The 22,356-nt window shown below is 45.4% G+C and overlaps 1 protein-coding gene across 1 annotated transcript in view; it reads right to left on the bottom strand.

Annotated features, from left to right (window-relative positions):
* The window catches only part of LOC126412937 (serine/threonine-protein kinase fray2-like), a 199,675-nt gene that overhangs the window by 149,892 nt on the left and 27,427 nt on the right, over nt 1-22,356 (bottom strand). Inside the window, exon 3 of the mRNA XM_050082828.1 lies at nt 10,178-10,229. Within this exon, the coding sequence (XP_049938785.1) occupies nt 10,178-10,229 (52 nt within the window). The remainder of the gene's footprint in view (nt 1-10,177; nt 10,230-22,356) is intronic.

Here is a 22,356-nt window from a genome sequence, read left to right as displayed (position 1 = left end):
CAATGAGCTAGCTCAGATTCACAAGAATGATGTTTTCTAAATCCATGTTGACTGGTTCTCAATAGACTGTTCTCTTCGAGGTAATTCACAATGTTCGAACACAATATATGTTCCAAAATCCTACTGCAGGTGGACCGTAATGATATGGGCCTGTAATTTACTGGATTACTCCTATTGCCTTTCTTGATTGTTGGTGTGCCCAGTGCTGTTTTGCAGTCCTTGGGTACAGAAGTGTCGTCGAGCGAGCGGTAGTGTGTGCTTGTTAAGTACGTAGCAGTACGTGTGCCTCAGCATACCCTGAAAGGAAATAACTGGAATACAGTGTGGAACTAAGACTTGCTTTTATTAAGTGATTTAAGTTGCTTCACTACTCTAAGGATATCTACTTCTAAGTTACTCATGTTGTTCTTGATTCGAATCCAGCAATATCTACTTCGTCTTCTTTGGTTAAGGAATTTCGGTAGGCTGTGTTTAGCAACTCTGCTGTAGCAGCACTCTCATCGATAGTATGTCTACTGATAGCGTGCAGAAAAGACATTGCCTGTTTCTTGGATTATCATACTATACATGCGACCAGAATCTCTTTGGATTTTCTGCCAGGTTTCGAGACAAACTTTCGTTGTGGGAACTGTTATAAGCATTGAAGTGCGCGCTAAACTTCCCGCTTCTGTAAAAGACTCAACATCTTGATGATTCTTTGTTCTTTTAAATTTTGCATGCCTTTTTCGTTGTTTCTGCTACAATTCGGACCTGTTTTGTGTACCAAGGTGATCGGCTCCGTCGTTTGTTAATTTATTTGGTATAGATCTCTCAATTTCTGTCGACAACATTTCTTTTAATTCCAGGCACACATGGTCTACACTTACACTATTAATTCGCGTCACGAATCCATAACACTTAGGTTGGCCAGTGGCCCTCTTCTGCCTGTGACTTGCGCCATGAAAACTGCTGTGTACGCCCTCTCCGGCAGTTCTACGCCCCTGTGGCCTCTATTTGCCTTCGCAACTGCTAGTATGCGTAACTTACTGCAATATGGCCCGCACCTGGCTGTAACTCGTGCTCCGAGTATCGTACAAAACTAACTTTCCCTATCCTAAACGATGGTGCTGCTACAGCTAATAAGAGATAAGTGTGGGTCGTTATCTCGCTTAGACTTAAGATCTACGAAAAGCGGGGGTCCTCAGCAAGGATGCTACGTGCAGGGTACCAGAGGAAGAACAGTATTGAGGGACAAACTCACTACCCTCTTTGAACATGCGACTAAGAGCACGGGTGAATAAGTTACCGGAACCTCTAATACATCACTCCGAGAAACAAAGGTGGACAAGCAACCACACACCTGGCGATCCTCATGGTCTTCCTAGAACGTGCTAAGACCCCACTTAACGCCTGACTGTCAGTCTCCAGGTCAAACTCTGTGGATTGAAGATAAAACTTGAATTTTTCAAGGACAAAGAACACGACCAGGATTTCACACTCATAAACCGAGTTCTTGAGCTCTAACCCAGACAATTTTGTTGAGACATAAGGAAGAGGAAGCCGCTCTCTTAAAATCTCCTGGAAAGTTCTGCCGAAATCTTGGCGTTGGATGCATTGTTTGAACGATAAATTTCTTACCGAAATCAGGAGTGGCCAACACCGGGGGATTACTCAAAACAGTCTTAATTGCCTCGAACGCAACCAGCTGGCTGTCCGCCAAACGAGGATCTCCCATTTCTTACGAAGATTACTGAGAGCGGCCGCAATCTGGGCAAAATAGGAACGAATATAATAAAATAATTGACCATGTCAATAAATCTGCCGACACCCTTCGTACTGATAGGAGCTGGAAATTTCATTAAACCTGCAGTGGCTTTGCGATTAAGTTTTAGCCCCTCCCTAGACACCGAATGTTCCAAAAAGAAAAATCTGGCTTCTAGCGAGGGTGACCCTGGACGACTTAATGGTCAACCCGACCCATCTCATCCTGAGAACACCCGCCAAAGACGACCCGCATGCTCGTCAAAGGAACGTCTATAAAAATGACATCGTGAAGATAATTCTAAACCCAGCTGAGTTTTAAATATCCAAGACGAGAAATAGCAGTGGCACCAGCCAACAATTCCCAAGGAACTACGAACCTCACAGGGGTTCCAGTGGGTACAAAAGGCAGTGACACGCTTGAAATACTCAGTTAAAGATGTCAGGTAGTAGGCTTGATTCACGTCGAGCACAGTAAAGTAAGAGGCCCCAAAAAACCAGGTGAAAGAATTATGAAGATCAGGATGAGGTACTGACTCTTAAGTAACATTGTTATTAAGTGCTCTATATAATCAACAATAGGCCTATAATTTGTTCTTTGGGTATTAAAAACATCAGCGACGCATGAGATGAAGCGGACGGCCTAATGGCACCATCACGAAGCATATAATCAATTTTCTGGTGTAACACCCTCATCTTAGGAGTGGACAGCCGGTAAGGAGCTTGACGGACGGGAATGTCATCAGCCTGATTGATCTTATAGTGAACGAGATTCTTTATCCATAGCTTATTAGTTAGAACATCAGGGAACTGACGTAATATGCTTAGCAAGCGTTGACTCTCTCCCACCTTTAAATGGCTGACGTAAAATTCAGAATGCCCTATCTCAAAAAATCAAATGGCTGTGATCACTATGCGACTTAACTTCTGAGGTCATCAGTCACCTAGAACTTAGAACTAATTAAACCTAACTAACCTAAGGACATCACACACATCCATGCCTGAGGCAGGATTCGAACCTGCGACCGTAGCGGTCGCTCGGCTCCAGACTGTAGCGCCTAGAACCGCACAGCCACTCCAGCCGGCTGTCCTATCTCAAGAGGGTAACATTACCGTTAAAACGACATTAATGAAAGGATGGGCGAAACTTAAAGAAGAAGGTGCCGTCACCGAAATCAAGCACTAAGCCGGTTCGCCCAATGAAGTCAGACCCCACAAGCTAGATAATGTATAGGTTCTTAACATAAAATCATTTACTCGGCCAAAAAACGAGAAATAGACCATCTCTCACGGGAGGCAACTCCTGTTCATTGGCGGCCCGAAATCTCTGAGAAGAATACCGTAAGGAAGGCATTTCACACAGATTCCTAAACTCGAAATGTCAATTGTAATCGAGCAAAGAGATCGCACTGTCAGAATCTAACAGAGCAGAAACGGGCTCCAGTTTTAGACGAGTGCATATGAATCATAAGCTGGAGGGGGGGGATCCTAATGGCAATGATGCACGCGCAACCTCTCAGAGGCTTACCCGAAAGGGGCTTAGCACATTTCCATCGGGGTCAGCTATTAGATCTTGGAGGACGCCCAAACGGACATTCATGCGTGAAATGGGCCCCAGCACCGCACCGAAAATAAACTTCGTCGGGCTGCCAATTTGAAGGCGATGAGGGCATGCAATTGATTTCCCCTGATCAAGTTGTTCGTCAGCAAATCTGTTTCCATTGAAGTCACTAACTCATTCAGTTCGATTAAGGTGGTGGGTTTACAGCCGAAAACAACATGTATGGGGTCTTCCGATACCACTCCCTCCAAAACAGTCAGAATAATATCCTCTTCCTTAACTGTTATCTGCAGGGTGACAACCGCAGCTTAGACACGTTAAATACTTTAACGCTCAGTAGCAACTTGCACGCGCCAGTAATGCACACTTGATAACTCGTTACGGATATGTGGGATAACTTCTTTTCTATTATTCAGCTTCTCAGGTCTTCTAAGGTACCCTGGGTATGTAGAAACTCGGCAAATACATTACTTAACAATCTAAGAGCTAACAAGTACAACAAACTAAGGAAAGCTCTAGTTTCACAATAGTTAAAGTGTTTAATGGTTTTATCAAGTGGCGAGTAAAATACCATTAAAGAAATATCGTTACGAGTAAATGGATAAGCGCTCAGAATAGATACAGAAGGTCAAAAAGCAATTCTTGACCATCACTAGAACTCGAATGAGTAATTCAGTTCATTCTGACACTGAAATAATTGACAAGGAAACACAATCAAGTGGAAATGAAGTCATATGCTTCCTGACAGAGCATAGTGGAACAATGCGGGAGACCTGCACCGCTGTACTAGACAAGGTCCTGATTGAGGTGATTTGCCGTTGCTGTGCCCCGACCATATTCGGGTGAATGATGATGATGAAGACGACACAATAGCATCCAGTCATCTCGGGGCAGATGAAAATCCCTGAGCACGCCAGGAATCGAACCCAGGACCCTATGCTTGGGAAGCGAGAACTCTGCCCCGAGCCACGAGCGGTGGACATCAATCAATTACAATAAGATATTACGTTAGTCTGGGTTACAAAAGAAAAACAATTACAATGTACGTAAAATAAGAAGCTTTTAAAAATATAAGCATGAAACATTCTTCCGTTAAGACGAAAGCTTGCTCTGAAGGCAGTTATAGATTTGCTCAGAGAAGGGGCACTCCCCACCCCCTGAAGTAACTGAAGTAATCACCAATTTAGGATGAAATAAAGCAAGAAACTGACCTTAGATATATCGGCGGAGAACTGTCCAAGACGCAGGAAGCGAAGCTAGAAACAAACCGCCACCCTGGCGCAGCCATGCCACAGCGAGTCAACACAAGCCGCACTTCACTGCCACTCGCTTCCATCGCCCGCCTCGCACAAGTGCACAACGGCCAGCACCACAACAAGAGACAGGAAGCCACAACTAGTTCTGCCTGAAGAATAAATATAAATGTGAAAGGAACATAAGTGAAATCACTTGGCCCCAAAAACATCGATATTCAATAGAAGGAGGGTGCGAGCGAAATAACATAACGGAACGCTCATTCTTATTTGCCTCCAACCCTTAGTAGCATCAAATTACCAGAGCTTCTATAGGAAAATAACAAACAATACAATAAATAGACAAAATGTCTATATTAAATTTACGTAAAGACGTCCCTGAATGTCCTGAACTCGTGTAAGAATACTGAAAGTGAAAACTGGAAGGACAATGGCATGGGCGGGAAGCCCACACCATCGAGCTTAACTTAAATAATACAAGTACAGTGACATGATTGACATGTGAACATACATGCATATCTAGTGCGCACCAGCACATCTAAAACATAATTTAATAACATACATCATTAAAAACATGTAATGACCATAATAAAAAGAGAATTTAAATAAGGTAACATTTTAACGTCTCTAGAAGAACAGTTTAAACTTATGAAGTATTTAAACCAATAAATGAAATGAGCAAGCCCTTCGACAACACAACCTGAAAGCTATGCTGCGCTCGGGACCGATGACCTCGTAGTTTGGTCCCTTAACCCCTCTTTTAAAAAAGCCAACCAACTAGGCTGCGTTCAATATCCTTTATGAGATATCAATCATACATTAATGTGACATCAGTAAAATTATACACTAAGCCGCTAACAAGGCCGTAAGTCAACTCAGAGCAATGGTGGCCGGAGCAATACTCGACAATGTAGTGGCAGAGAGACCCATAGAATCAACATCACAAGGTTTACATACCAAAGTCTTGCACTGGCGATACAAGCAAGTCGACAAGATCAGGTCACGTAAGTGACACGTGAATAGCCCTGGAGAGGCATACAGGCGATTAGCCAATTAACTGTACCCAGCGGAAAATAATAAGCTTGCCAAGACACAGAGAGCAACGCATGCTGAACACCTGGAGGGCTCCCCGACTTCCGCTCATCTCTCTCCCTGGCGCTACGTTTACTCGCCGCTAGTAGGTCGAGCGAGGAACCGAAGCGAGCCAGCAAGACTCAGAAGGGAAGGAAGAATAACTTAGATTAGTATGTGAGACGTTGTATAAAGTGTGCGCAGGGGGGTTGAGCTGAGTCGGAAGGAGATACAACTGTGAAGATTGTCAGAAGCGTCAAACCCATTTTCTATGATGGGAACTGACGTCATGATACCGTTCGGTCGGAAACCAGCAGCGTACAGATTCGTTCTCACGATAATAGACCATTTTCCGAGATACAGAGAAATTGTAGCCATGTCGAATCAGCAGGCGACGACTGTGCGCAGGGGTTGGTGAACAATGATTCTGAAGTTTGATTCATCTACAACGATAGTTACCAACCAGGGTACCAATTTTAAGTCAGATCTATTGAAGTAAATTTGTCAGTTGCTGAACATAAAGAAGCGAGAGATGATGGCACAGCATCCGGAGGCAAATGGGAGGACAGAACGTGTGCTCAGAACGATTCGTAAGATGCTGGTTTACTAAATAAATTCGCATCAGCAGGACTTCGAAGGATGTCCAGGGTATGTCATCTGCACTTGGAAATCAGAAGTTCACATGAATACCTCGTTGTCTCCACATGAGATAGTATGCGGATGGAATGTGCCAGCTTCATTGGACTTGCTAAAGGTAGGAAAGGGAAGCAGTGGGGAATAAGTTCGTGACTTCTCGAGAACAGTTCGTGAGGTATCTAAACGAACGAGTGCAAGCTTTAAATACAGGAGGTCTGGAAAAGCGGGAGGAGGCAGTGAGGCTAATGGTAGGTTTGCCACAGTGCAGGGTGGAGCAATGGGTGATGCTGTCCATCCCATATATACCGAAAGGGGAGAGCAAGAAACTCATCATCAGGTATCAAGGGAAATAGTAGGTAGTGGAAACGACCTCACATGACCATGTTATGCTTCAGTTGCCCACGAGAACGACAACTGACACACTGGGCGTCTGCTGCCATTTAAGGATTGTCCAGATGGAATATAATCTCTTTCGCAAGGCGAAAAAAAAAGGAAGAAGGAAAAGGTAGAGTGGAGGAAAAACAGAAAGTAGTAGGAAGTGTGTGTAATTTTTTTCCTATTAGTTAGTAATCGATGACTGTTATAATTTCTAAAAATTTAGTTATGTTCTTTTATTTTATGTGTATTATAGATCTCACTAGGGGCAGCAGATTTTAAAAAGGCAAGAAAGGTGATGGTGATTCCTGTCCTCAGGTTACCAGAAATGGGAATCTTGGATGGTGCATCTCGTCATCCTCGTCGGGGTAGACGCCTTGCAGGTCCAGCACTTACACGGAAGAGTACTGTACTGTGTTGGTGATTTTTGTGGTGACGAGACACCAGTAGGTTCTATTATTAATACTGAACGCATGGGACATGTGGAATGAAGATAGGAGATTGGAGGAAAGATCTGATGAGCTTAAATGGGGATTAGAAAGCACAGGAGCCCTTATGGAAGTATGAGGGGAAATGAGAAACTGTATCAGGCGTACTGAGCAAGGTGGCGCAGTGGTTAGTGCATTGGACGCGCATTCGGAAAGATGATGGTTCAAACACAGGTCCGGGCATCCTGATTTAAATTTTCTGTGAATTCCCTAAATCAGTTCAGGCAGATGTCGGGATGGCTCTTTGATGGGCACACCTGTCTTCCTTCCTCATCCTTCCCTAATCCGATAGGACCAATGATCTCGCTATTTGGCCCCCTCTCCCAAATCACCCAAACAACCAACCACCATCACACGTATGGAATGCTATGGGAATGTATGGGACAGATGGTGGAAGCTATACCGCATGCGAGGCGAAAGAGGGATTAGTTGAATGCAGGTGGTAAAATTATTGAAGGCGAGACTGTGAGGTGCTGCTGACTGTGTTGGAAATGCAGGTAATAACGACGATCCTGCAGGAAGTTTAGTATCACGCCTTACGTGGGCAGCTGAATACTAATTTGTTACTCTCAGGATTTACTTGCTGGGATTACGTAAAGCTCAGAAAGTGGTACCCCATGGCAATTTTTGGTAATGGAACCTAGCAAGTAAACCTACCATTTTACTATTACAATCCATCGGTGAAAGGACGACTGGCCTAGCACGAGTATACAATCTGGTTCAATTTTCACTAATAGGAAAGCTCTCGAAATAACAGTGCTATACCATCTATCCACACCCAGTAAAATGGGGAACATTGAGGAAGTTCATGGAAGTGAGAATTGAGGGATTTTGCTGATGTCTGCAAATAGAGGCAGAATTTCAAAATTCCCTTAGAGGAAGGATAACTGTGTGTCCATCCAGGGTGATACACATGAATCCGAATGCTTATGCACTGCAACTGTTTCTAGCCAGGCAGAAGGAGACAGTTTCCCTGACGGATATAATGTAACCCCAACTGAGTTCTACAGCGAGTAGGGTTACATTGGGTTTACTCCACCTTCGAACTGGTGGTAGTAGCAAGCTGGTATGGACAGGATGGGTTCACCCAAAGCTATACGCATTCATCTAGGAGGATTACTGAAATACTGATTAATGGGACACCATGACACATAACACAACCATCTTTTCATCCCCCAGCGTCAGTTTCAGGGATCACACAAATATCACACAGCCATAGCTGTTTTGGCCGGAGGCAAGGATAGAATTTTTGCCCGAAAGAAATATAACCTTTCTGATTCATATTTAGGAGCCGGGTATAATACTGTCCGTGGATCAATTCGTCACCGACAAAGAGAGGGACATCTCAGTCGAGCAGCTGATGCAGCATGTCACACGTTACAGAGGACAGCAGTGCGTTAGCGTCCATCTGAGCGCCATCGTACCGAGTGCCATAGTGGCCCTGGCTCTGTTATGTATTGGTTTCAGTTTTGTAAGTTGGGAGGCCATCAAACAGAACGAACCATCAATGGTGCAAATCCCAGAGGAGTAGATTGCAAGGGCATGAGAGGAGGAGAGAACACAATTCTTGGTGCCTAGTGTTTAACTAACAGTACAAAATTAGGATTCATGTGCGTATGGGCGAGGCAAAACGCCTAGAGTACCAGGAAGTATATGTTATTATGAGCACTTGTAGAAAGCATATAATAGGTAAGCCATTTCTCTGACACGTTGGGTATCCGGCACTATCGATAGCGACTTGTATTTCTGTTTCCGTCTGGTACAGCCTGCGCAGGCGCTGAGGCGGCTACTGCCCTCTGGAGCGTTTTACGCGGGGGGTCGCGTGCGTTCGGCTCGGCAGTGGGATTCGCACCGAGCTGGCGGATTTTTGCCTTCCGCCCCGGCACGGAGGTGTAGTCTCGTTGTTGGCGGGCCTCGTTGATTTGGGCATTGGGCCGTGTGCTGTGTTGATGGTGTAGTGGACAACTGATGGATTCCCGCACGAGATCGCTCGAGGTTCTCAGCCTTTGAAAAGGGTGCCACGATATCGCTTGGGTTTCCGCACAGGAGTTGTAAGGGCTGCAGGGCAGTTTTTGTGTGTGTTTGCTCTGTCCGGTCTGCGTGGCGGGGTTCGTTTCACCTTACTTCACCTTACTTCAGCTTGTTCATATTTTCTGCGTACTTCCGTTTTAGCCGGAGTCTGGGTGTCGAGTTTTCTGCTGGTGTGTACCCGGTCGTCGTCCCTGCTTTCCCGCCCGGGGGGTGGCCGTATCTGTTGGTGGGAATTATTTACCAGCGTGTGTTTTGCGTGGACCCGGTGTGCTCACGCGCCCTGATTCTGAGTTGAAATTACTGTGGGTGGTCAGGCTGGCTCGGTTGCTGGAGTGTGTGTTGTTGGTTTTGCTGGCTTGCTGGGGACTGCGCGCGGGCCTGTTCCATTTGTGATGTGACAGCAGTCTGATATTTTTATGTGTGCTTGTTAAGTTGCTAGCAATTGCTTTTGGCCTTGTGCTTGCTTATTTTACTTAAATTGCTGGGTATTGTCATTTGTCTGTCCTTTTACCTTTATTTGTAGTGTCTATTAAGCCTAAGACAATTTCCAAGGTGCTAGCAACTGATTTTAGCCTCGTGTGTACCTAATCTTATTTAAATTCTTGAGCATTGGCATTTGCTTGTTCTTTTACTCTTGTTTATTTGTTGTGCCAGTTAGCCCTAAGATGATGTCAGACCTTGGTATCTGTCAACCTTAGTTTGGCTACTAGTGCTCAGGGGCATTATTGCCGGACTTATCCAGGATTTGTCATTAATTGAGAGCTTTCTATACTGTATTTTTAGTCGTAGGTTAGGCAAGTGCACTTCCGTATGGTGTTTATTGTGTTCACCCCTCCTCCCTCCTTCTTTCTCCTTCGTGTAAACTGATTTTGGCCAGATTTCAAGGTGGCCTGTGTTATTACCTATGTCAGTTTGCCCGCTGCTGTAGTCGTAACATGTTTTGACCGGCAAGCGGTCCATGTTGACGAAAGTTTGTTTGTGTTTGCGCTGTTAATGTTGGGACTTGCCGCACATATATTTACTCATGTACGTGTTGTTGTGGTAAGGATTTGAGGACATTTTTAGCTGAGATACCTGTTGAAAATTTTATCACTCTTTTAATGATGGCATAGGAAGGAGTAACTTCAACCGAAAATTTAATTGTAAATTATACATTTGTGCTTCACATTTTTCAAAATTTAACTGCATCAGGTGAAAGTATGTAGTTTAATGCACAACGATTATTTGTCAAAATATCAAATTGTAAAGTTTGTTTGGCAGTGATTCAAACGACACAAATAAGTTTCTCTGTTCACATTTCACATTTTTATTACCTCATATTGTAAGCAGTTTGATTGTTTGTGTCACTGTAATTTGTAAATCGTAGTGTAATCATTACAATTAATTAATTGTTTTGGGGGAATAAACCTTGTATTGTATGTCCCCTTTTCATTAACCGAATCCCATTCAAATCGTCCGCTCAACAGGGTAGCTTGCGCTTAAGAAAAACCTGTGCCACTAAAAATATTTAACGGCAGTCAGAGGACGACCGGGTGACCGGGTCTTCTCACGTGGGAAATCAACGTAGCAGTGGCACCGTCTACGGTAGATGTAGCGAGATTTTGCAGCAGTGAATTGCAGCTGTACCCGTCAGTCGTTCGTGGGATTGTTTATAACTTTGCGCAACGTGAAGTAGCATAGAATGTAGGGCCAACAGGGGGAAGACTTGTCGAAGCAGCGTGCTCAGTGGGACTGCGAGCAGCTCTTCTAGCAAAACGCCATCGAAATCAGCGAACTGGAGCTAAACTAACGTATGTCAGTACGTGACTTGAAGAGACACATTCGCAGAAGGTATGTGCAGTGCCGAGTATCAATGCGGGACAGTCAAGTAATACCGATGTCTTTAGTGTCACGGCACTCCTGAACGACGGTGCTGTGCTACATTGGTGGCCACTTGAAGCTTCCGACGGAAGACCCGGTTACATTCTGTGGCGTAACCACGATCCTACCCTCTTAGTTCGGAAGGGAGTTGGAGCCAGCCAGCAGTTGGAGACACCTGTCCTTCCAGCAGCACGGTCGACTTGTGCCTGGAGGCAGGAGGGTCGCATCCCCGCTGCCGCGGATTACATCCACCCATCAGCATCCGTCTTGCGGCGTCCGGGAGAGCGAGTCGGCGTGGCGTGAGTGCCGCTTGTCACCGGAAGCCAGTTAGTGGCCGTCATCGAAGAGTTCGCTGCCGGAGTAGCGTGTCTCGCCGTTGCTGTCACAACTGGCTAACGGGCAACAGGGCTGAGACCTCAGCAAAGCGGAGTGGTCATACCGCCGAGTGAGCAGAATTCGACGTGAGCGCAATGACTTATACCTGTATCGTCTGAGGCAAAGGAAAACAAAATGTTTTCAGATTGCCGCAGCGTCTCTCTGCAGCCATGAGCTTCCCTGTGCTCCTCCCCACAGCCTCCTCCACTCCAGCATCCCCGTACCTCTGGCGACTTTTGTGCCAAAGCCGCAAGGAGAAGATGAAGAGAATGAGATTTTCACTCTGCAGTGGAGTGTGCGCTGGTATGAAACTTCCTGGCAGATTAAAACTGTGTGGCGGACCAAGACTCGAACTCGGGACCTTTGCCTTTCGCGGGCATGTGCTCTGGCATCAGAAGAAGAAACAGCGAAAGTATATGAGGATACTGGACTGGTAATTCAATACACAAAGGGGTTGAAACTGTAATATTCATGGGGACTTGCAGAGATTGTAGGAGAAGGAGTAGGAGAAAAGGTTCCAGGAGAATATGGTCTTGATAGTTGGAGTCAGAGAGGAGGAATACTAATAGTGTCCTGCAATTAATTTGAGTCAATATCAGTGAATTCATTGGTATTTGACATTGTCTAATAGGGAGACAGGTGATCTGTTATTTTAAAACGTGTGAGCAGAGATCTTTGGTCAAGGTTGGTAAAATTTCTTTACCGATTACTAGCTTCTGGTCACTGACGAGCCATTTTTAGATCACTAAAAATTATTAATTAATTCATTGTGCATCAGCCATCAGGCAGTGCACACCGTCATAATCAGTTGAACTGGATCGAGCTTTTTATCATGTACACACTAAAGTAGATCGTCATTACACGATATGTGATGCATAGTCGCTGATACACTCTCACTGAAGTAATAATTTTTATTGATATGAAGAGGGCTCATCAATGAGCTGAAATTAGTACTCAATAAAGGAATTTTAGCGATTTTGGTCAAGGACATTTATCCACAAATTTTAATAGGGAATTCAAGAATCACAAGAGGAGGAGGTACACTTTTAAAGTGCCAGGAGATACATGAAGATTACACTTACACTACATCATTGGAAGGCAGAGATTCCGAAAGCAGAAATAGAATTGTAAGGCTTACCCAGGAGCAGATGTAGACTCACAGATCACAATTTAACAGTGATGAAGAGTAGGCTGAAGTTAAACAGGTTAGGCAGGAAGAATGAAGGGGTATTGAAATACTAACGACTTTGGAGATGCACTTCAGGCTATTTGTGACTGTAGATAATACATCGATAATTAACTGATCAGTAGGCAGTTCTGTTGATGAGAAACAGCCATCCTTAAAAAGGGCAATCACGGAAGTTGGAAAGAACACCATTTTCACAAGGAAGGTAACTGGGTAGAAACAATGAGTAACAGAAGAAATACTCAGTCCGTCAACGAAAAGACGAAGCACACAAATTTTCAGGAAAATTCGGGAATGCAGAAACACAAGTCATTTACGAATTTAATAAAGAGGAAGTGGAGGCAAGCTAAGACGAAATAGCAGCATGACAAACGTGAAGAAATCTAAAAAGAAATGATTCATGGATGCGCTGACTCAGCATCCAGAAACAAATCCTTCGGTAAAATCAAAAGCAAGGACGATAAAATTAAGAGTGCAGTGGAAATCCCATTGTTAAACGCAGAGAGAGACGCGGTGGATAGGTGCAAACAGTATATTGAACGATTCAGTGAGTGGGATGAAGAAAGAACAGGAGTTGATAGGAAACAGGTGGTGGATACTGTACTCTCTGCCATCGGGTTCCCCTAAATGGCAGGCAGCACGGCATAACTGCCACGCTATGAGGGAAACAAACCAACAGCCAAACAGACGAAGACATCAGGCAAACACATCGAAGATTCCAGTCTATTAATAGGAGGTCGCCGCGACATGTCCGGCCACGGATTCCTATGCCGGGTCTCTATTGGCTCCAGCTCACTATATAGGCCTGGCCGGTTGAAGGCAGACCAGTCTTCGTCCGCTGCTAATGGCAACCGCTATAGCAGAGTCCCCGAGAAGATATCACCGAAGCCGCTGTACTGCACCGGCTTTCGAAGTACTAGCCGACCGAGAGGAACCACATATCCGGCTAGATCGACGGACGTCTACATCTATTGTACAGCCAGCCATTGTATTGTAAAAGAAGTTACGTTCAATAAACTGTTGGAGAACACAACAGATACAGAATTGGAATCAGATTTCAGAAGAGCTTAGGAAGATTTAAAATCAAATAAGGTAGAAATTATGGGTTGCATTCTATTGCAACTTCTAAAATCGTTGGGGGAAGTGACAACAGAAGGCATTGATGTGTAGAATGTATCAGGCTGGCGACATACCATCAAACTTTCGGAAGAAAACATCATCCACACAATTCCATAGACAGAAAGATCCGACAAGTGCGATAATTATCACATAATCAACTTAACAGCTCATTCATCTACATTGCTGACAAGAATTGAAAAGGAAAGTGATGATCTGTTAGATGACGATGAGTTGGCTTTAGGAAAGGTAATGGAACCAGGGAGGCAATTCTGACTTTGCGGTTGATAATGGAAGAGCTACTGAAGGAAAACAAAGATACATTCATACGATTTGACAATTTGGAAAAATTTTTCGACAATGTATAATGGCGCGAGATGTTCGAATTTCTGAGAAAAGTAAGGGTACGCTATAGAGAAAGAGATGTAGTATATAACGTGTACGAGAACCGAGAGTGCTCCATACGGCTGGAAGACCATGAACAAAGTGCTCAGAGTAAGAAACGGGATGTAGTCCTTCACCCCTACTGTTCAATCAATACATCCAAGAAGCAATAACGGAAGTAAAATAAAGGTTTACGAATGGGGATAAAATTGAAGGTGAAAAGATATCGACGATAAGACTAGCTGATGACAACGCTATTCTCAATGAAAGTGAAAAAGAACTACAATTTATGTTCATTTGGATGAACAGTGTATTGAGTGCTGTGCATGGACTAACAGTAATGTGAAAGTAACGAGAACAGAAAAGAGAACAGCGAGAAATTGGACATCAGTATTGGGGATCAAGATGGCCGTGGAAAACACTGTAGACATACCGCCAATAGCGCTGATACCTGAAGCCGCTAAGCAAATGGCATAAAGGACGCTAATGAAATCTCCAAATCTCCCAATCCAATTTTTTTTTTTTTTTAGTCTTCTGACTGGTATGGTGCGGTCGCCACGAATTCCTCTCATGTGCCAACTTCTGCATCTCAGGATAACAAATGAAACATATGATGATCTCCATTTAAACGGTTCAACTCTGGGTGCAATGACTGTGATCTTCATCGCAGAGCCGTCAAAGGTGAGCGTGAGATATGGGTAAGAAATAGCTCTGACGATTTTCCTATCGTGTGACAGGTCCACCATAGCGCTGGTTAGAGTTGTGGGGAAATTTGGTGACAATGCGACATCATTCACCCACGTTACACCTCATGTGAACTTCCGAGCTGTGGCGTTTTTCGCACATATGTGTCGACACCTTGCTGTTTGAAGCGTCTCCGAGTCCGAAGATGGTATCGCAGGGCGCCACGCGTTTGCAGCGTCAGTGCAAGTATAGACAGTGGAAATTTAAATGTCCTGTGATGCCTCTCCTGCTCCAAGTCGGCCCGTTTGACGTCCTATCCCCCTTAAACACTTACCCCAAGAGAAAAATTAGATTCCAGATATAAAGGGCTTATTTCAATAGTGGTACAAGTCCATTACCTCCACTTTTCTGCCTATAATGCTTCTGAAATTAATCATCCAAACAAACAGAAAGAAAGGTTCATCTCTAGCAAGAAGCCATATGCTTGAAAATTTCTGGTATCTCAACTGCAGATTTTTCAGCGCTCATTTAACTTTAGAACTCTGTATCTCTAAATGAAGAAAAATGGACGTGCACCACTATTGAAATAAGCCCTTCATATGTCGATGGGCGGATAATGTTGCGGCCCAACTTTCACTTTTTAAATCCCAAGCTCTGCGTGTTAGTGTGAGCAGTTAGTAGTGGGGGGGGGTTAACAGTGTGCCGCCGGCTACTACGCAGCCCGCCGCAGAGCTGTGCTGTTTCTGCGTGCAGCAGCACACTGGTAACCAATTGGGCCGTTACACTGGGTGCATCAGTCCCCTCTGGTCCACAATTAAAGAGCCTTTCCGGGGAGGAGGTGTTCTTTGTAGGCGCCTGGCGGCGGTGGCGGCGGCGGCGGCGGCGGTGGTGGCCCGCCGTTTGATGTAGGGTGGAGCGGAGGCGGATGTTAATACACGGAGGAGGATCGAGCAGCTAGGAGGGGCCGCCGCCGCGCCGTCGCACTTGGCGAGCTACGAGCACGGCCAGTGCGACCACGACCACGGCCGGCACCGCGGGGCACGATCCCGTCTCTAATGGACTCCTTTGTGGGCGGCGCGCCGGACGCTGAATCATTTGTAAGGTAATTGCGCCGTTAGCAGTGTAATGTAGCGCGGTCTGTTAAACCGGAAACAAAGGCTGCGCCGTGAACAGGATGTTAATGAATGCCTAAACTGCGACGTTATTAATTCTAGGGGCACCTCCGTGTCCGCCACACCTCAGACCGCACGCCCTTGCGGCACTAACTCTCTCTCTCTCTCTCCCTTCCTCCCTCCTCCACCCCACCCCCTCCCACTGCTCTGTCTCTCTCCCTACCTCTCTCCCATTTCCTCTTCTCTCGTGCTTCTCTTGAACTCTAAATACATCAAAGCTGGGCAAATGAAAAACAAAAATTGCGCGCAGAGTTGTGGCCTGGAGTCAGATCCCAGAAACCAATAAAGGAATGCTTCCAGGAATGAGAAATACTCCTCAGCGGCACTAAAGGAAAACGTCCCAGCCGAGTGTCGTCACTTAGCAGCTGCTGCGCGGTTTTTGCCCTGTAACTTCTCCTTTCAAACACTAAATCATTTAATCAGCTCAAGAACACGATTTGCTCTGTAACAGAAACAGACTTTATAGTCGTAATCGGATCAACCGATCTAATATTCAGTAATCTTTTGAAGACTATACGAGGGAACTTTAGTTTTATTTCTATAGGTAATGTTTATTGTCCACGTTTCCCTAGAACTAGAAACAGACTGTAAACAACAGAATACTATTTTTCGAAAAGAATCACTGTAGAAGTGTGCTGTTGATTTCGTAAGTAGACTGAATAACCAATGAATAGGTATTAAACTGAATCGAGGAGAGTAATACGTTATGGTACAGTTTTACTAAAAGAAGTGATGGGTTGATAGGAGACACCATCAGGCATCAGGGAAAAGTTAATTTGGTGATGGAAGGAAGTATGTGGTGGGAGAGGTATTAATTGCCAAGGGAGGCTGACGTCTGGCAACATGAAAAGCTTCACTTGGATATTGTATTGTATTGTATTGTATTAAACTGCGGACCTAGAAACGACGGAGAAGCTTCGTCCCAGCTTTGGTTCACAACCCCACAACAGGTTACAGCAGTCCATCCACCCCACCGCCGCCTCACACCGAACCCAGGGATACTGTGCGGTTCGGAAGCCAGTGGACCCCCGTGGGAACGTCTCATACCAGACGAGTGTAACCTAAATTTTGCGGAGGCAGAATAATCATGGTGTATGCGTATGTGAAAATGGTGTTTGGGCATCAATCGCCAACATAGTATAACGGAGGTGTAATTAGGGGAACCAGCCCATTATAATTGAGGCAGAACGAAAACCGCCTTAAAACCATCCACCGGCTGGCCGACGCACCAGACCTCGACACTAATTCGCCGGGCGGATTCGTGCCGCCGACCAGCACGCCTTCCCGCTCGGGAAGCAGCGCGTTCGACTGTGCGGCTAGCCGGGTGGGCAACATGGAAATTAGCATAGCAGTCTGACCACTATGAATTTTGTACTAGCATACGTCGATTGTGATTAATTTTATGGGCTGAGATAGACATGAGAGCTTTTTGCTCTCTGACAGTTTGGTACTCTAAGTCAGTACTTGCAGAATTGTTTACACTAGCGCCGAATTTTCCTGATAGTTACTTGGGAGTAATTTCTGTAAGTGACTGACAGTTTTGTTAGAACATATGTTGAAATCGGATTTTTCAGTCGTAGTTCTGCACGTGATGACAAAGGTTGCGACGGAATATCGTTGGGCTGCAGAAGCACTTTTAATACATGTAGTGGCAACTGTGAAACCGTGGTCTAAGGGTAGCGTCTTTGATCCGTGATCAAAACGTCTTCGGTCCCGTGTTCGATCCCCGCCACTGCCTAAATTTTGATAAATAATCAGCATTGGCGGCCGAAAACTTCCGGCATAAGAAGTCAGCCTCATTCTGCCAACGGCCTTGTGAAAGAGGGTGGAGGTGCGGATAGAGGCTCAGGACACTCACTAGGGGTGGGAAATTGCCCCTAAAGGCGGAAGAATCAACAACAATCAACGACATGAGGTTGCAGAAGGCAATGGAAACCACTGCATTAAAGACACGTAACGTGTATCCACAGGACATGTGGCCTGTAATTGAAGAGGTGTCATGATGATCTCTCCATTGGCAAAAGATTCCGGAATAGTCCCCCATTCGGATCTCTGGGAGGGACTGCCAAGGGGGAGGTTACCATGAGAAAAAGATTAAATAATCAACGAAAGGATAACGTCCTACGAGTCGGGGCGTGGAATGTCAGAAGCTTGAACGTGGTAGGAAAACTAGAAAATCTGAAAAGGGAAATGCAAAGGCTCAATCTAGATATACACTCCTGGAAATTGAAATAAGAACACCGTGAATTCATTGTCCCAGGAAGGGGAAACTTTATTGACACATTCCTGGGGTCAGATACATCACATGATCACACTGACAGAACCACAGGCACATAGGCACAGGCAACAGAGCATGCACAATGTCGGCACTAGTACAGTGTATATCCACCTTTCGCAGCAATGCAGGCTGCTATTCTCCCATGGAGACGATCGTAGAGATGCTGGATGTAGTCCTGTGGAACGGCTTGCCATGCCATTTCCACCTGGCGCCTCAGTTTGACCAGCGTTCGTGCTGGACGTGCAGACCGCGTGAGACGACGCTTCATCCAGTCCCAAAAATGCTCAATGGGGGACAGATCCGGAGATCTTGCTGGCCAGGGTAGTTGACTTACACCTTCTAGAGCACGTTGGGTGGCACGGGATACATGCGGACGTGCATTGTCCTGTTGGAACAGCAAGTTCCCTTGCCGGTCTAGGAATGGTAGAACGATGGGTTCGATGACGGTTTGGATGTACCGTGCACTATTCAGTGTCCCCTCGACGATCACCAGTGGTGTACGGCCAGTGTAGGAGATCGCTCCCCACACCATGATGCCGGGTGTTGGCCCTGTGTGCCTCGGTCGTATGCAGTCGTGATTGTGGCGCTCACCTGCACGGCGCCAAACACGCATACGACCATCATTGGCACAAAGGCAGAAGCCACTCTCATCGCTGAAGACGACACGTCTCCATTCGTCCCTCCATTCACGCCTGTCGCGACACCACTGGAGGCGGGCTGCACGATGTTGGGGCGTGAGCGGAAGACGGCCTAACGGTGTGCGGGACCGTAGCCCAGCTTCATGGAGACGATTGCGAATGGTCCTCGCCGATACCCCAGGAGCAACAGTGTCCCTAATTTGCTGGGAAGTGGCGGTGCGGTCCCCTACGGCACTGCGTAGGATCCTACGGCCTTGGCGAGCATCCGTGCGTCGCTGCGGTCCGGTCCCAGGTCGACGGGCACGTGCACCTTCCGCCGACCACTGGAGACAACATCGATGTACTGTGGAGACCTCACGCCCCACGTGTTGAGCAATTCGGCGGTACGTCCACCCGGCCTCCCGCATGCCCACTATACGCCCTCGCTCAAATTCCGTCAACTGCACATACGGTTCACGTCCACGCTGTCGCGGCATGCTACCAGTGTTAAAGATGCGATGGAGCTCCGTATGCCACGGCAAACTGGCTGACACTGACGGCGGCGGTGCACAAATGCTGCGCAGCTAGCGCCATTCGACGGCCAACACCGCGGTTCCTGGTGTGTCCGCTGTGCCGTGCGTGTGATCATTGCTTGTACAGCCCTCTCGCAGTGTCCGGAGCAAGTATGGTGGGTCTGACACACCGGTGTCAATGTGTTCTTTTTTCCATTTCCAGGAGCTGTAGTAGGGGTCAGTGAAGTGAAGTGGAAGGAAGACAAGGACTTCTGGTCAGATGAGTATCGGGTAATATCAACAGCAGCAGATAATGGTATAACAGGTGTAGGATTCGTTACGAATAGGAAGGTAGGGCAGAGGGTGTGTTACTGTGAACAGTTCAGTGATCGGGTTGTTCTAATCAGAATCGACAGCAGACCAACACCGACAACGATAGTTCAGGTATACATGCCGACGTCGCAAGCTGAAGATGAACAGATAGAGAAAGTGTGTGAGGATATTGAAAGGGTAATGCAGTATGTAAAAGGGGACGAAAATACAATAGTCACGGGCGGCTGGAATGGAGTTGTAGGGGAAGGAGTAGAAGAAAAGCTTACAGGAGAATATGGGCTTGGGACAAGGATAGAAAGAGATGAAAGACTAATTGCGTTCTGTGACAAGTTTCAGCTAGTGATAGCGAATACCCTGTTCAAGAATCACAAGAGGAGGAGGTTTACTTGGAGAAGGCCGGGAGATACGGGAAGATTTCAATTAGATTACATCATGGTCAGACAGAGATTCCGAAATCAGATACTGGATTGTAAGGCGAACCCAGGAGCAGATATAGACTCAAATCACTATATAGTAGTGATGAAGAGTAGGCTGAAGTTCAAGACGTTAGTCAGGAAGAATCAATACGCAAAGAAGTGGGATGCGGAAGTACTAAGGAATGACGAGATACGTTTGAAGTTCTCTAACGCTATAGATACAGCAATAAGGAATAGCGCAGTAGGCAGTACAGTTGAAGAGGAATGGACATCTCTAAAAAGGACCATCACAGTAGTTGCGAAGGAAAACATAGGTACAAAGAAGGTAGCTGCGAAGAAACCATGGGTAACAGAAAAAATACTTCATTTCATTGGTGAAAGGAGGAAGTACAAACATGTTCCGGGAAAATCAGGAATACAGAAATACAAGTCGCTGAGGAATGAAGTAAATAGGAAGTGCAGGGAAGCTCAGACGAAATGGCTGCAGGAAAAATGTGAAGACATCGAAAAAGATATCATAGTCGGAAGGACCGACTCAGCATACAGGAAAGTCAAAACAACCTTTGGTGACATTAAAAGCAACGTTGGTAGCATTAAGAGTGCAACGGGAATTCTACTGTTAAATGCAGAGGAGAGAGCAGATAGGTGGAAAGAATACATTGAAAGCCTCTATGAGGGTGAAGATTTGTCTGATGTGATAGAAGATGAAACAGGAGCCGATTTAGAAGAGATAGGGGATCCAGTACTAGAATCGGAATTTAAAAGAGCTTTGGAGGACTTACGGTCAAATTACACAGAAGGGATAGCTAACATTCCATCAGAATTTCTAAAATCATTGGGGGAAGTGGCAACAAAACGACTATTCACGTTGGTGTGTAGAATATATGAGTCTGGCGGTATACCATCTGACTTTCGGAAAAGCATGATCCACACAATTCCGAAGACGGCAAGAGCTGACAAGTGCGAGAATTATCGCACAATCAGCTTAACAGCTCATGCATCGAAGCTGCTTACAAGAATAATATACAGAAGAATGGAAAAGAAAATTGAGAATGCGCTAGGTGGCGATCAGTTTGGCTCTAGGAAAAGTAAAGGGACGAGGGAGGCAATTCTGACGTTACGGCTAATAATGGAAGCAAGGCTAAAGAAAAATGAAGACACTTTCATAGGATTTGTAGACCTGGAAAAAGCGTTCGACAATATAAAATGGTGCAAGCTGTTCGAGATTCTGAAAAAAGTAGGGGTAAGCTATAGGGAGAGACGGGTCATATACAATATGTACAACAACCAAGAGGGAATAATAAGAGTGGACGATCAAGAACGAAGTGCTCGTATTACGAAGGGTGTAAAACAAGGCTGTAGCCTTTCGCCCCTACTCTTCAATCTGTACATCGAGGGAGCAATGATGGAAATAAAAGAAAGGATCAGGAGTGGAATTAAAATACGGGGTGAAAGGATATCAATGATACGATTCGCTGATGACATTGCTATCCTGAGTAAAAGTGAAGAAGAATTAAATGATCTGCTGAACGGAATGAACAGTCTAATGAGTACACAGTATGGTTTGAGAGTAAATCGGAGAAAGACGAAGTAATGAGAAGTAGTAGAAATGAGAACAGCGAGAAACTTAACATCAGGATTGATGGTCACGAAGTCAATGAAGTTAAGGAACTCTGCTACCTAGGCAGTAAAATAACCAATGACGGACGGAGCAAGGAGGACATCAAAAGCAGACTCGCTGTGGCAAAAAAGGCATTTCTGGCCAAGAGAAGTCTACTAATATCAAATACCGGAGTACAGCATTGTACGGTAGTGAAACATGAACTGTGGGAAAACCGGAACAGAAGAGAATCGAAGCATTTGAGATATGGTGCTATAGACGAATGTTGAAAATTAGGTGGACTGATAAGGTAAGGAATGAGGAGGTTCTACGCAGAATCGGAGAGGAAAGGAATATGTGGAAAACACTGATAAGGAGAAGGGACAGGATGATAGGACATCTGCTAAGACATGAGGGAATGACTTCCATGGTACTAGAAGGAGCTGCAGAGGGCAAAAACTGTAGAGGAAGACAGAGATTGGAATACGTCAAGAAAATAATTGAGGACGTAGGTTGCAAGTGCCACTCTAATATGAAGAAGTTAGCACAGGAAAGGAATTCGTGGCGGGCCGCATCAAACCAGTCAGTAGAATGATGACAAAAAAAAAAAAAAAAAAAAAAAATGTGGCAACGAAAAAATTTAAACGATCGCGTTGAAGTTGCATAAA

Source organism: Schistocerca serialis, chromosome 7 (assembly GCF_023864345.2).
Source record: "Schistocerca serialis cubense isolate TAMUIC-IGC-003099 chromosome 7, iqSchSeri2.2, whole genome shotgun sequence".
NCBI lineage: Eukaryota > Metazoa > Arthropoda > Insecta > Orthoptera > Acrididae > Schistocerca > Schistocerca serialis.
This window is presented reverse-complemented; position numbering and strand designations above follow the sequence as displayed.